This window comes from Aquarana catesbeiana, linkage group LG04, assembly GCF_042186555.1.
Source record: "Aquarana catesbeiana isolate 2022-GZ linkage group LG04, ASM4218655v1, whole genome shotgun sequence".
NCBI lineage: Eukaryota > Metazoa > Chordata > Amphibia > Anura > Ranidae > Aquarana > Aquarana catesbeiana.
The window spans coordinates 643,911,459-643,924,572 of record NC_133327.1 but is presented as its reverse complement, the minus strand read 5'-3'; the positions used below and the strand labels follow the sequence as shown (position 1 = coordinate 643,924,572).

The 13,114-nt window shown below is 44.7% G+C and overlaps 1 protein-coding gene across 2 annotated transcripts in view; it reads left to right on the top strand.

The window, feature by feature from the left end:
• The window catches only part of SERTAD4 (SERTA domain containing 4), an 82,465-nt gene that overhangs the window by 57,000 nt on the left and 12,351 nt on the right, over positions 1 to 13,114 (top strand). For both annotated transcript variants that reach the window (XM_073628428.1, XM_073628429.1), the window contains exon 3: positions 2,782 to 2,894. In XM_073628428.1, the coding sequence (XP_073484529.1) occupies positions 2,782 to 2,894 (113 nt within the window). The remainder of the gene's footprint in view (positions 1 to 2,781; positions 2,895 to 13,114) is intronic.

The following is a 13,114-nucleotide window of genomic DNA, read 5'->3' as shown; positions in this document are numbered from 1 at the left end:
GGTGACAACACAGTTCTTTTGAACAGTGAAATTGGACAGCAGCTATGTCACCTTGAGGACAGGGTATTCTTAGGCCTCATTCACACTGCCACACCTGCGTTTAGTTTTTCTAAATGCCAAAGAAATCATCAGTGAAGTATACACAACTTGTATGCCTCCCAAATCGCTTTTTTCTGCAGTTAGATGTTCCCACTTTAAAGCTTAAGTCTAAGTAAAAATGTTATAGTAAAAAGAAATCCCCCTCCTCCATTCATAGAAGCCATTCTGTAGCTTCCACCAATGAAACGCGCTCTATGAATGGACAACGGGTGGATGAATGAAAGGTCCACCTCCTCCATTCTATTCTCTACTATATATGTATCAGTCAGTTTGATGAAATGCTCCATTCTACTGTATTTTCAAGATATTGCTATCATCTTAGCAACCAAGCCCCTTGGCACAACAATGGGTAGCTTGCCCCTGTTCTTGCTTGTTTGAGGACATTCTTGTTACGTGACATTTCTCTGTCTTCCAACCAGTTGAGGTATGCCGAGATACCTTATGGTGCCTTCAACTGAAATGCTGCCCTTTGTATTTTAGTTTAGTACATGTTCATTTGAAAGACATATATGGTGGTTTTGTACATATTTTAAATGTATATATATATATATATATATACTATATTACCAAAAGTATTGGGACACCTGTCTTTACATGCACATGAACTATAATGGCATCCCAGTCTTCGTCCGTAGGGTTCAATATTGAGTTGGCCCACCTTTTGCAGCTATAACAGCTTCAACTCTTCTAGGAAGGCTGTCCACAAGGTTTAGGAGTGTGTCTATGGGAATGTTTGACTCTTCTTCAAGAAGAGCAATTGTGAGGTCAGGAACTGATGTGGATGAGAAGGCCTAGCTCGCAGTCTCCGCTCTAATTGATCCCAAAGGTGTTATATCTGGTTGAGGTCAGGACTCTGTGCAGGCCAGTCAAGTTCTTCCACCCCAAACTCGCTCATCCATGTCTTTATGGGCCTTGCTTTGTGCACTGGTCCACATCATTTGGAGGAGGGGGAATTATGGTGTGGGGTTGTTTTCCAGGGGTTGGGCTTGGCCCCTTAGTTCCCGTGAAGGGAAATCTTAAGGTGTCAGCATACCAAGACATTTTGGACAAATTTCATACTCCCAACTTTGTGGGAACAGTTTGGAAATGACCCCTTCCTGTTCCACCAGTGCACAAAGCAAGGTCCACAAAGACATGGATGAGCGAGTTTGGAGTGGAGGAACTTGACTAGCCTGTGCAGAGTCCTGACCTCAAACTGATAGAACACCTTTGGGATGAATTTGAGCTGAGACTGCCTTCTCGTCCAACATCAGTGCCTGACCTCACAAATGCACTTCTGGAAGAATGGTCAAACATTCCCATAGACACAACCCTACATCTTGTGGACAGCCTTCCCAGAAGAGTTGAAGCTGTTATAACTGCAAAGGGTGGTCCAACTCAAAACTGAACCCTACAGACTTATGCCCTGTACACACGGTCGGATTTTCTGACAGAAAAAGTGCGATCGGATTGTGTTGTCGGAAATTCCAATCGTGTGTGGGCTCCATCGGACTTTTTCAGCCGGAATTTCCAACACACAAAGTTTGAGAGCTGGCTATAAAATTTTCCGACAACAAAATGCGATTGGTTAAATTCCGATCGTGTGTACACAAATCCGACGCACAAAGTGCCACGCATGCTCAGAATAAATTAAGAAACGAAAGCTATTGGCCACTGCCCCGTTTATAGTCCCGACGTACTTGTTTTACGTCACCGCGTTTAAGAACAATGTCCGATCGTGTGTACAGGGCATAATGCCCCGTACACACGGTTGGACTTTGTTCGGACATTCCGACAACAAAATCCTAGGATTTTTTCCGACGGATGTTGGCTCAAACTTGTCTTGCATGCACACGGTCGCACAAAGTTGTCGGAAAATCCGATAGTTCTAAACGCGGGTGACGTAAAACACGTATGTCGGGACTATAAACGGGGCAGTGGCCAATAGCTTTCATCTCTTTATTTATTCTGCGCATGCGTGGCACTTTGTCCGTCGGATTTGTGTACACACGATCGGAATTTCCGACAACGGATTTTGTTGTTGGAAAATTTTATATCCTGCTCTCCAACTTTGTGTGTCAGAAAATCCGATGGAAAATGTCCGATGGAGCCCACACACGGTCGGAATTTCCGACAACACGCTCCGATTTGGACATTTTCCATCGGAAAATCCGACCGTGTGTACGGGGCATTAGACTGCGATGCCACTAAAGTCCATGTGCGTATAAAGGCAGGCGTCCCAATATTTTTGGCAATATAGTGTGTGCGTGTGTATATATATATTCATTTCACAAGTGATTCTGTATCTCCTTTCTTTCATGTGTTTACTAAGCTCAGCAGCTCAAGCAGAATTTTATACACAAATCAGACCAGGTTTCAGTCAGAGACAGCATGTCTTAAAGAAGACTGCTTCTCTTTAGAAAATCCTTAGGTATCTGTTAAATGTATTAACTTAGTAAAATACAACTGACCCCATACCATTATAGTTTTCTTTTAATGTTTGCAATATTTCATTGTGCTGTAGTTGGACTAAGTCTCGTCTTCCAGCACCATGTTATATTGGCAATGAGTGGGGATGTCGAGTATCGCTGTGTGGCTTGATGTGTTCTGTGTATGTGTGTCTTAGGAAACAAAGTTATGTTGTTTGGAGAACCTCGAGCGAACTATGTGTCATCATCTGTCATATCTGATTTATTACCACAGAGTCACATTACAGGGGAGTTTCACATCCAAAAACTGCATCCAGGAATACACACTTTAAAAGGAAATATGTAGAAGAGGATTATCATCTGAGGCTCAGCAGCTGTAGTCATAAAGTATGTTCCATTTTGTCTTTACCTTCATTTGTTACATCATACAATTGTGATTGTTTTCTTTCCTGTTTTTTTTTTTTCCAACCGTTTTTTATTTGTAGATGGAATAAGGCAGTGATTCTCAACCTTAGTCCTCAAGTACCCCCAACAGGCCATGTTTTCAGATTTCCCTTTATCTTGCACAGGTGCTTTAAAGCTATTTTATCTAAGAGAAATTCCCAAAACATGGCCTGTTGGGGCTACTTGAGGACCGAGGTTGACAGGTTCGTTTTTATTGTTTTATTTTTTTTTTTTTAGCTGCTTGACCTTTGCAGATGTTTGTGGCCTTGGTGTGGAGATCTTTTCCTCCCTCTGGTCCCTTTTGGGGGATCTGATCCCCCTCTCTGTAATGCATTCCTTATATATTCTTATGGAGTATCCACTAGGGCAGGGGTCTGCAACCCGGAGCCTGCGGGGGCCGCCACCGCTGAATGTCTGGCCCATCAGTGCCCGTGATTAATTCAGGGGCACCCGGCCCACGGACATTTTCTCCGCTGTCCTTTTCATTAGACAGCGGCGAGCGGCCATTATCACAGGGCTGAATGGGGGCGGGAACTGCTGGAGTTCACTTTTCTATTAAACTGCAGGTGGTTGGTTGCCAGGCAATACTAGCAACCAATCACCAGCCTGTTAATGTGAAAAGTTAACTTCAGCAGTTCCCCGCCCCCAACCAGCCCTGTGATAGCGATCTCTGCTTGCTGCACACCTGTGTAAGATAGGAGAGTTCTACCTACACATTGTGTGTTTGTGGGGTGGGGGACAGAGGACACTACAGTGGGGGGTGCAGACAGAGGACATTACAGTGGGGGGTGCAGGGGAAAGAGGACACTACAATGGGGTGGGGGTGGGGGTGCAGGGGACAGAGGACACTACAGTGGGGGGTGCAGGGGAAAGAGGACACTACAATGGGGTGGGGGGGGGGGGTGCAGGGGACAGAGGACACTACAATGGGGGTGGGGGGGGGTGCAGGGGGACAGAGGACACTACAGTGGGGGGTGCAGGGGACAGAGGACACTACAATGGGGTGGGGGGGGTGCAGGGGACAGAGGACACTACAGTGGGGGGGGGGGGGGCCGGGGACAGAGGACACTACAGTGTGGTGGGGGGGGGTGCAGGGGACAGAGGACACTACAGTGTGGTGGGGGGGGGTGCAGGGGACAGAGGACACTACAGTGGGTGGGGGGGCAGGGGACAGAGGACACTACAGTGTGGTGGGGGGGAGTGCAGGGGACAGAGGACACTACAGTGGGGGGATGCAGGGGACAGAGGACACTGCTATAGGGGTACAGAGGACACTGCAATAGGGGGGGCCCTATTAGGGACCCCATCACCCCTGGGGACAGGGGCCCCTTCTCACTTTGGGACAGGGACCCCTTCTCGCTTGGGGACAGGGACCCCTTCTTGCTTGGGGACAGGGACCCCTTCTTGCTTGGGGGCAGGGACCCCATCACCCCTAGGGACAGAAACCCTATCTCCCCTGGGAACAGGGTCCCCATTACCCCTTGGGACAGGGATTCCTTCTCCCCTTGGGACAGGGATCCCAGGGACCCCTTCTCGCTTGGGGACAGGGACCCCATTACCCCTGGGGATGGGGGCCCCCATCTCCCCTACGGCATTAACCCCATTTTTCCTAGGGACAAGAACCCCATCTCCAGATCATGCTGGCTGGCAAGGCTGGCGTCAGCCACCCTTGGGTGCCAGGATGGGGGAGGGGGGCAGTAAAATCCGAATCCCCAGCTACATACTCCCTCAGGGTGAACTGGCTTTGTATTAGTGAAGCACCTTAAAGTGAGGTAAACCTGTACTGTTATTATTACTGTGTTTAGGATTTTTATTATCTTCATTTATTAGCAGGTGAATGCGGCCCTCCATGCATTCACATACATTGAATCCGGCCCTTAAGTGGAAAAAGGTTGCTGACCCCTGTGCTAGGTGGCCAGTGACACCATGATGTTGATGGTATTGGCTTATAGAGCTGGGGTTCTTATATAGGGGGATGGGTGCCAGGGGTATAGTGCTGTATCTATGAATAATTAAAAAATATTGAAATAGGATTCTATGCATTATATAACCTTGAATTAACCTCTTGCCGACCTGTCGCCGCAGTTTTACTGCGGCAGAATGGCACGGCTGGGCAAAACGACGGTATGTTATGTCGCTTCACCTTTTGGCCACTAGGGACGCGTGCGCCTGCCCGCGGTGTGTACACGGAGCCAATGTGTGTGCCCGGCGGGCGCGATGACCGCCGGGCTCCTGCGATCACTCGTGACAGAGCGAGAACCGGGATCTGTGTGTGCAAACACACAGATTCCGGTTCTTTCAGGGGAGAGGAGATAGATCGTGTGTTCATACTATGTATGAACACCAATCTCTCCTCCTAAACAGTGCCACTCCCCCCCCCCCCCCCCCCAGTTAGAAACACACATAGGGAACACCGTTAGCCCCTGATCACTGTATAATTGTCAATGGTTTCAAAAATGTGTCAAAAGTGTCCGATGTGTCTGCCATAATGTCGCAGTCCCGATAAAAATCGCAGATTGCTGCCATTACTAGTAAAAAAAATAATAATAATAAAAATGCCATTAATCTATCCCCTATTTTGTAGACGCTATAACTTTTGCGCAAACCAATCAATATACACTTATTGCGATTTTTTTACTAAAAATATGTAGAAGAATACATATCGGCCTAAACTGAGGAAAATTTTTTTTTTTTTGATAAAAAATGTGGGATATTTATTATAGCAAAAAGTAAAAGATATTGGGGTTGATTTACAAGGAAAATCCACTTTGCACTACAAGTCCACTTGGAAGTGCAATTGCTGTAAATCTGAGGGGGACATGCAAGGAAAATAAAAAAACGTATTTTCTTGCACATGATTGGATGAAAAATCAGCAGAGCTTCGCCTCATTTCAGATCTTCCCCTTAGATCTAAAGCGACTGCACTTCCAAGTGCACTTGCAGTGCAAAGTAAATTTGCCTTTAATAAATCAACCTCATTGTTTCTTTTCAAAAGTGACGCTCTTCTTTTGTTTATAGCGCAAAAAGTAAAAACCGCAGGGGCGATCAAATACCAGCAAAAGAAAGCTCTATTTGTGGGAAAAAAAGGACATCAACTTTGTTTGGGTACAACGTCGCACGACCGCGCAATTGTCAGTTAAAGCGACGCAGTGCCGAATCACAAAAAATGGCCTGGTCATTGAGCATCCAAATCTTCTGGGGCTGAAGTGGTTAAAGAACTGAAAAAAAAAATTAAAAATTGTTGGCATACAAGGTGTAGGTCACCTCCTGGTTCAATGAGTGCCAATAGTGCTTCTGCTAAAGTCCTGGCTCAGAGAGGAGATACAGCTCTCCTACTCTACCCACGCCTCCTCTCCCCTCTCCGTTCACAGAAAGCTTTGGATTTTGTGAATGGGTTTACAGAATGAAAATTGTTCTGTGATTGGGCAGGGGGAGAGGAGGGGCAGACAGTAAGGCTGCATATGATTCTATGGCTGCTGCGTTGTACACCTGTAGCTGTGGTGTTGGAATACTGGAAGAATAGCAATAGACATGCTATCGGCACTCAACCATACAATAAGCTGTTAAAAAAAGAGAGAGCTCCAGGAGGTGGTATACACCTTGTTGTACTTAACTCCTTGTGTGCCATGGGATTTTAAAAGTTTTTTTCCCCTGGAGTTCTTCTTTAAAGTAGAAATATGTGTGACATTTTTTAGTAATTGTACCTCAATTCCAGATTTTGATTGCTCACAGACACCAGCAAAAGTCTCACCTGTTGTAGCTAACGTATGTATTTGTGATTGCCGTTTTTATATAGATAATAATGATAAAATCCTCATGGTTTCCTTTAAAGCCAAACTTTACCCATAACAACTTGATAAAAACAATGTTCTTTAGCAAGGAACATACATTCCACATTAATAATTAAGCTACCAAAATGAGTGTGTGCTGTAAATTGCCTCCAGCATTGCTTCTGTTTCTTCTTGCTGGAGGCTGCCATTTTTCGGAAGCCCAGAGCCCCTGAACAGCAGTAAATCATAAAGCGGAACTAAAACCCATTGATTTAAGGGATTAAAAAAACAGTTACATTCCTGGAATGCGGGGATTGCTAACTGTTACATTTGCTTGTGTCCTCAACCAAACTGTCAAACCATCATAACTGATCACATGGGCAGCACCTTAGCAGTTGCAGATCAAACAGAAGCAGCTTCCTTGGCTGTAAAGGATAGGCGGGTTTAATTCCCCTTTAAGGCTGTCAGCAGATCGGCCTCTACAAATTCGGCAGTGCCTAAAAATGGAGAGCAACTGAGCATGTGCAGAGCAAGGTGAGACAGTGTATTACTGGATTTTAAACAATATAGACACTTATATTTAATAGCTATACATGCAAAAGGGGCCAGCCTGAAGTGATCTAGCAGGACTTAAAGCAGAGTTCCACCCAAAAGTGGAACTTCCGCTTATCTCATCCCCCCTCCGATGCATGCGCAGTAGAGACCCGGACGGAGACCCGGAAAAAATATAATTTTTATGCCCCCACCCCCACATATACGCACGTACAAGCGCCTACACATGAAAACATGATGCAATGATCGTTACATATCGCCCTGCACGCACGCAAACTGGTTCCTAACTTTTTTAGCTGGCTTCTCGGTTTAAAGCAAATTTGTCAAGCCCTGCTATAGGGACATCTGTTCCGATGACAACTGTCTTACAGGGACACTCCCCTTTATTCAAACAGATCTCCCCTCACTTCCTGTTGAGGTTGAGTGACGAGAAATAAAGGGAAATCTATCCAAAGGGTACATAGATGGCAAAATAGAACCTTAGAGAGGTTTTAAAGTGATACTAAAGTCCACATTTTTTTTCTTTAAACAAACATGTCATAGTTACCTGCTCTGTGCAGTTGGTTTTGCACAGAGCAGCCCGGATCCTCCTCTTCGCGGGTCCCTTGCTGGCGCTTCTGGCCCCTCCTTCCTGCCAAATGGCCCCACAGCAAGCAGCTTACTATGGGGGCACCCAAGCCAAGCTTCGGCTCCGTGTGCCCATTCAGACATGGAGCAGCGGTTTGGCCCCACCCCCTCTCTCTCCTCATTGGCTCACTGACTTTGATTAAAAGCAGCGGGAGCCAATGGTGCCATGCTGCCACCTCAATGAGGAGGGAGAGTCCCGGGCAGCCGAGACACATCGCTGGAATGAGATGGGCTCAGGAAAGTATTAGGGGGGCTGAGGGGGGCTGCTAAACACAGAAGGTTTTTTATCTTAATGCATAGAATGCATTAAGATAAAAAGCCTTCTGCCTTTACAATCACTTTAAACCTTCTGAACATCAAATCTTAAAGCTGAACTCCAGGATAAAGCTGCCCATAGATGAGTCATTTTTATTTTTTTCGTTCAACCAGCGGATGCATGGTATCCTGTAAAATCTAGTAGTCTGGCTCTGATTATATAGGCAGGTACAACTACCATCCTACCCATAAGTGGAGCTTGACTTGACTGCAGCTTTTGAAGCACTGAGCATCAGAGTTAGGGGAGAAAAATTGATAGCGGTTACAAGAAAAAAATTGCGGTAAAATCAGAGGATATTATATGATATCCCAATTTTTTTGGTACAATTTTTAGCTGAATGGCATGCTTAGTCAGTGGTTAAGCTCTGCCATGATGCATGGGGCAAATTTTAGATTTAAAATACTTGAAAGCCTAACTCTAGTCAAAACATTTTATTTCATTTTGCATAGAGTAGGAAAGGGTTAGAACCCCTGTCCATTTTTATTGCTATCTGTATCTTCACTGGAGACAGAGACTTCCTGTCTGATGTGTGTCAGAAAGAACAGGAAGTGAGGGAAGATTTTCTACTTCCTGTCTATTGAAGGAATGTCAGACAGAGAAGAATGTTGGAGGAAATCCCCCAACAGGGCCGCAGAAAGAAATGAAAGCTTCACAGATGCTCTATAGCCTTCTCTGATCACAAAAAAAAAAAGATTTTTACTAGAGATGATAGCACAGATAATCCTGTCAGCCACATTCATAAACAAAGGGTAATTATTAATCAAATATATTATCTCATTTCAAAATTGAATTATTAACAGATATTACAACCCAAATTTGTTCATTCAGTTTTGCCTGGTTGTCATATTGCAATATGAATCACTTGCTGCCGTCTTGTATCTCTCAGGGGCTCCCGTGGTTAGATATCCTATCAGAATTCTAAGTTTCTCCCTCTGCCAGGGCCATTATAAAGCCAAGTGATGGTCTCAGGATCTCCCAATGGATTCTGTCTAATGTAGCGTGAACAAATAATTGGGGAGCCAAGTCGAGCATGACACTTTTGTTATAACCTTGAGAAAGCAGACAAAGGCATCGGCTATGGCAGAGAAATCTCACTATTGGAATCCCACAGAGATAGAAGGAGCAGGTGATATAACTCAGTAGTGCCCACTGAGAACTGAAATACCAGGTGCTGGTGGAGGTACTCGTAAACGGATAATTAAACTGAAATGCAAAGCTTTGGGCAGTAAAGGCAAAATGAGTCACAAAAACTTGATTATCCAATGGGAAATATTTATTAAAATGTATAAAACTGTGCTGCATCTGGCACAGGTGGCAAATGACGGGCATATTCAGATGAGGATTTTAGGCTAATTCCCTGACCTTGCTGCGCTCAGAATATAGGCCTCTACTTTGGCTTTGATTCAGACCCTCATATCCTACATCCTTTAGCAATATTTTTCGGCCTCTGGGGCACCCACACAGCATGTTGGAATGTTGGTGTTGGGTGCCAAAGGTTTAACTTGGAGCAGCAGCATTTACTGTACATGCCTCTTCCAAAAACATTCGTTATTACAATGTATGGGCAATCTTGACTATCAAGCTGCAGAAAAGCACCTTTGATTCTTATCTCTCCGCTTGCCCACGTTGCCAGTTTCTGCTGTAGTGGAGCGGTATACCCACCAAAGAATCTGACACTTTGAGGAGTATACTGTGGTCCTTTCAGTGTAGGCAGATTGAGCCCCTGCACACAGCGGGGACCAGGATACTCATGTTAGCGTTGGATTCTACACTACAGCAGAGATCAGCAATGTCGGCAGCGGGAGAGGTGAATATTCAATGTCTTCTTAGCAGAAGACCCTGAGTTTTCAACATTTATTTCAGCAACAGTTACCAGCAGACAGATATTTCAATTAGAGAAAAACTATGCTAAAAAAAAGACATCACTGGGCTGCCCAAAGCAAAATACGTTATTGGACTATCCCAAAGAGAAATACTTTATTGGACTGCCCCAAAAGCAGAGATACATCATTGGGCTTCCCCAAAGCAGAGATACATCATTTGGCTTCCCCAAAGAGAAATACATAATTGGGCTGCCCCAATGAGTAATACGCAATTAGGCTGCCCCAAAAAGAAATATGTCATTTGGCTGCCCCAAAGAAAAATACGCATTTGGGCTGCCCCAAAGAGTATTCATTGAGCTGCCCTAATGAGAAATACGTCATTGGGCTACCCCAAAGAGAAATACGTCATTGGGCTACCCCAAAGAGAAATACATCATTGGGCCGCTCCAAAGAGAAATACATCATTGGGCCGCCCCAAAGAGAAATACATCATTGGGCTGCCCCAAAGAGAAATACATCATTGGGCCGCCCCAAAGAGAAATACATCATTGGGCTGCCCCAATTAGAAATACGCAATTGGGCTGCTCCAAAGAGAAATATGTCATTTGGCTGCCCCAAAGAAAAATATGCATTTGGGCTTCCCCAAAGAAAAATACGCATTTGGGCTGTCCCAAAGAGTAATACATCATTGAGCTGCCCTAACGAGAAATACGTCATTGGGCTACCCCAAAGAGAAATATGTCATTGGGCTACCCCAAAGAGAAATATGTCATTGGGCTGCCCCAAAGAAAAATACCCATTTGGGCTGTCCCAAAGAGTAATACATCATTGAGCTGCCTTAACGAGAAATACGTCATTGGGCTACCCCAAAGAGAAATATGTAATTGGGCTGCCCCAAAGAGAAATATGTCATTGGACTGCCCCAAAGAGAAATATATCATTGGGCTGCCCAAAGTGAACTACGTTATTGGGCTGTTCCAAAGAGAAATACGCCATTGGACTGCCCCACAGAGAAATATGTCATTGGGCTGCCCCAAAAGCAGAGATACATCATTTGGCTGCCCCAAATAGAAATACGTCATTAGACTGTCCCAAAGACAAATACATCATTGGGTGCTCGAAAAGGAAATACACTATTGGGCTGCCCCAAAGAGAAATACGCCATTGGGCTGCCCCAAAGAGAAATACATCATTAGGCTGCCCCAATGAGAAATATGCAATTGGGCTGCCCTAATGAGAAATATGCAATTGGGCTGCCCCAAAGAGAAATACGTCATTGCACTGCCCCAAAGAGAAATATATCATTGAGCTGCCAAAATGAGAAATACATCATTGGGCCGCCCCAAAGGGAAATATGTAATTGTCCCAAAGAGAGATGCCTCACTGGACTACTCCAAAGAGAAATACGTCATTGGGCTGCCCCAAAGAAATATACCTCACTGCACTGCTCCAAAAAGGAGTACAACATTGGGCTGCCCCAAAGATAGATACATCATTGGGCTGCCCCAAAGAGAAATACAGTATGTCATTAGGCTGACCTGAAGTTGTGTATTGCCTGCTTGGTTTTTTTGTAACCCTATGGCACCAGCAGGGCCGCTGTTAGGAATCATGGGGCCCCGTACAGCCCACCTGACAGGGCCCCGCACAGTACTTCAGAATATTAAAAAAGTATGGTCAGCATACCAGTCAAGCAACTGCCATTTTCGTAAATGGCAGTCTCCATGTTACTCCCAAGACAGGTTTCCTTTAATAAGAAACTCCCTTTGTAAAATGAAGGAAAATGGAAATAGAATGATGGTAGCAGCAGCTGTTTTGTGGTTGTGACAGGTTCACTTTATTTGATAGTTTGAACTAGACCGTATCACTTTAAGGCTGCGCTAATACATGTGTATCATCTTTCTTGCCATGGATGGACCACACATATTTGGACCCCGCTAGCAGTTTAGTATCCCTGGAAATGATTAGCGCATATTGGCAGCCCTACCAATCATGGCCGCTGCCACGAAATAGAAGCACCAGTTACTGTGATCCACCCATCTCTCGTGTGTGGGCACATGGAATGGAAAAGGAAAATAAATTACCGCATAGATTTCTACACAAGGATTTTCCTTGTTAAAATAAATCACATGAGTAAAACATATTTTTAATTGCTTTTTAAAATGCTGTGAGTTCAATTTCAAAACTGTCTGCGTTGCAGTAGATGATCTTTTAAAGGGGACCTCTCATAGTGTGAGAAGTCGTGCTTCATAATTATCATTTTTTTTCACTTTAAAGTGCTTTAGCATATTTAGGAAGGGCAAAGCAGATCAGACAGCCTCAGAATGGTTATGAAGACTATTAACGTAAATAGGATTCTTCTGACCTGCATTTGATGTGCCTGCCAACTGGTTTCAGCATTTCCTTCTAGTGCCGAGGGGTGCTTTGACCCCTCCTGCACTTTCTTATTGGCTAGTAAGGCTGCCCATTTTACTGATAGGCCTATCAGGTGCAGCAGATAGGAGGCATTTGGCAAACACTGGTTAGAGTTTACATTTGCATGTTAGAATGTCCCAAGATTTGGGGAACTTGGGGTGTCCAGGGTATTTGCAGGCCCCCCTATAGGTAGTGCTTTGGCCTGTTTAATGCATTCTGGTACAGACCAGTTTACTTTACTTTAAAGTGGATGTAAACCCACAATTTTTTTTTTTATGTCATAATGTAGAGTATAAGATTTTCTATCATTTTAGCCCAGTCTTGCCACAAAGAGTTAATCCATCTCTGAGCAATCCTCTTTTATTGTTCAGTGAGATAAATCTTGACAGAGAAAAACTATGTCAAATCCTCCCCCTTGCTGTGAGTGACAGGTGATTTACATATCTCGTGCACTAGCCTAAGACATGCATTGTTTTTTAATTCCCTCCCCCACTCCTTTCTTCAGCAGCTCTGCAAGGATTGGCTGTTCCACTTTCTATGCCATTAATAATTTTGCTCCCTATGAAAGAACACATCCCCAGTTCCCTTTGGATGTGCATGCTACCTTGGAGGTGCAGACTTTAGCTATGCCAGGGGTGTCAAACTCAATTTCATTGTGGGCTG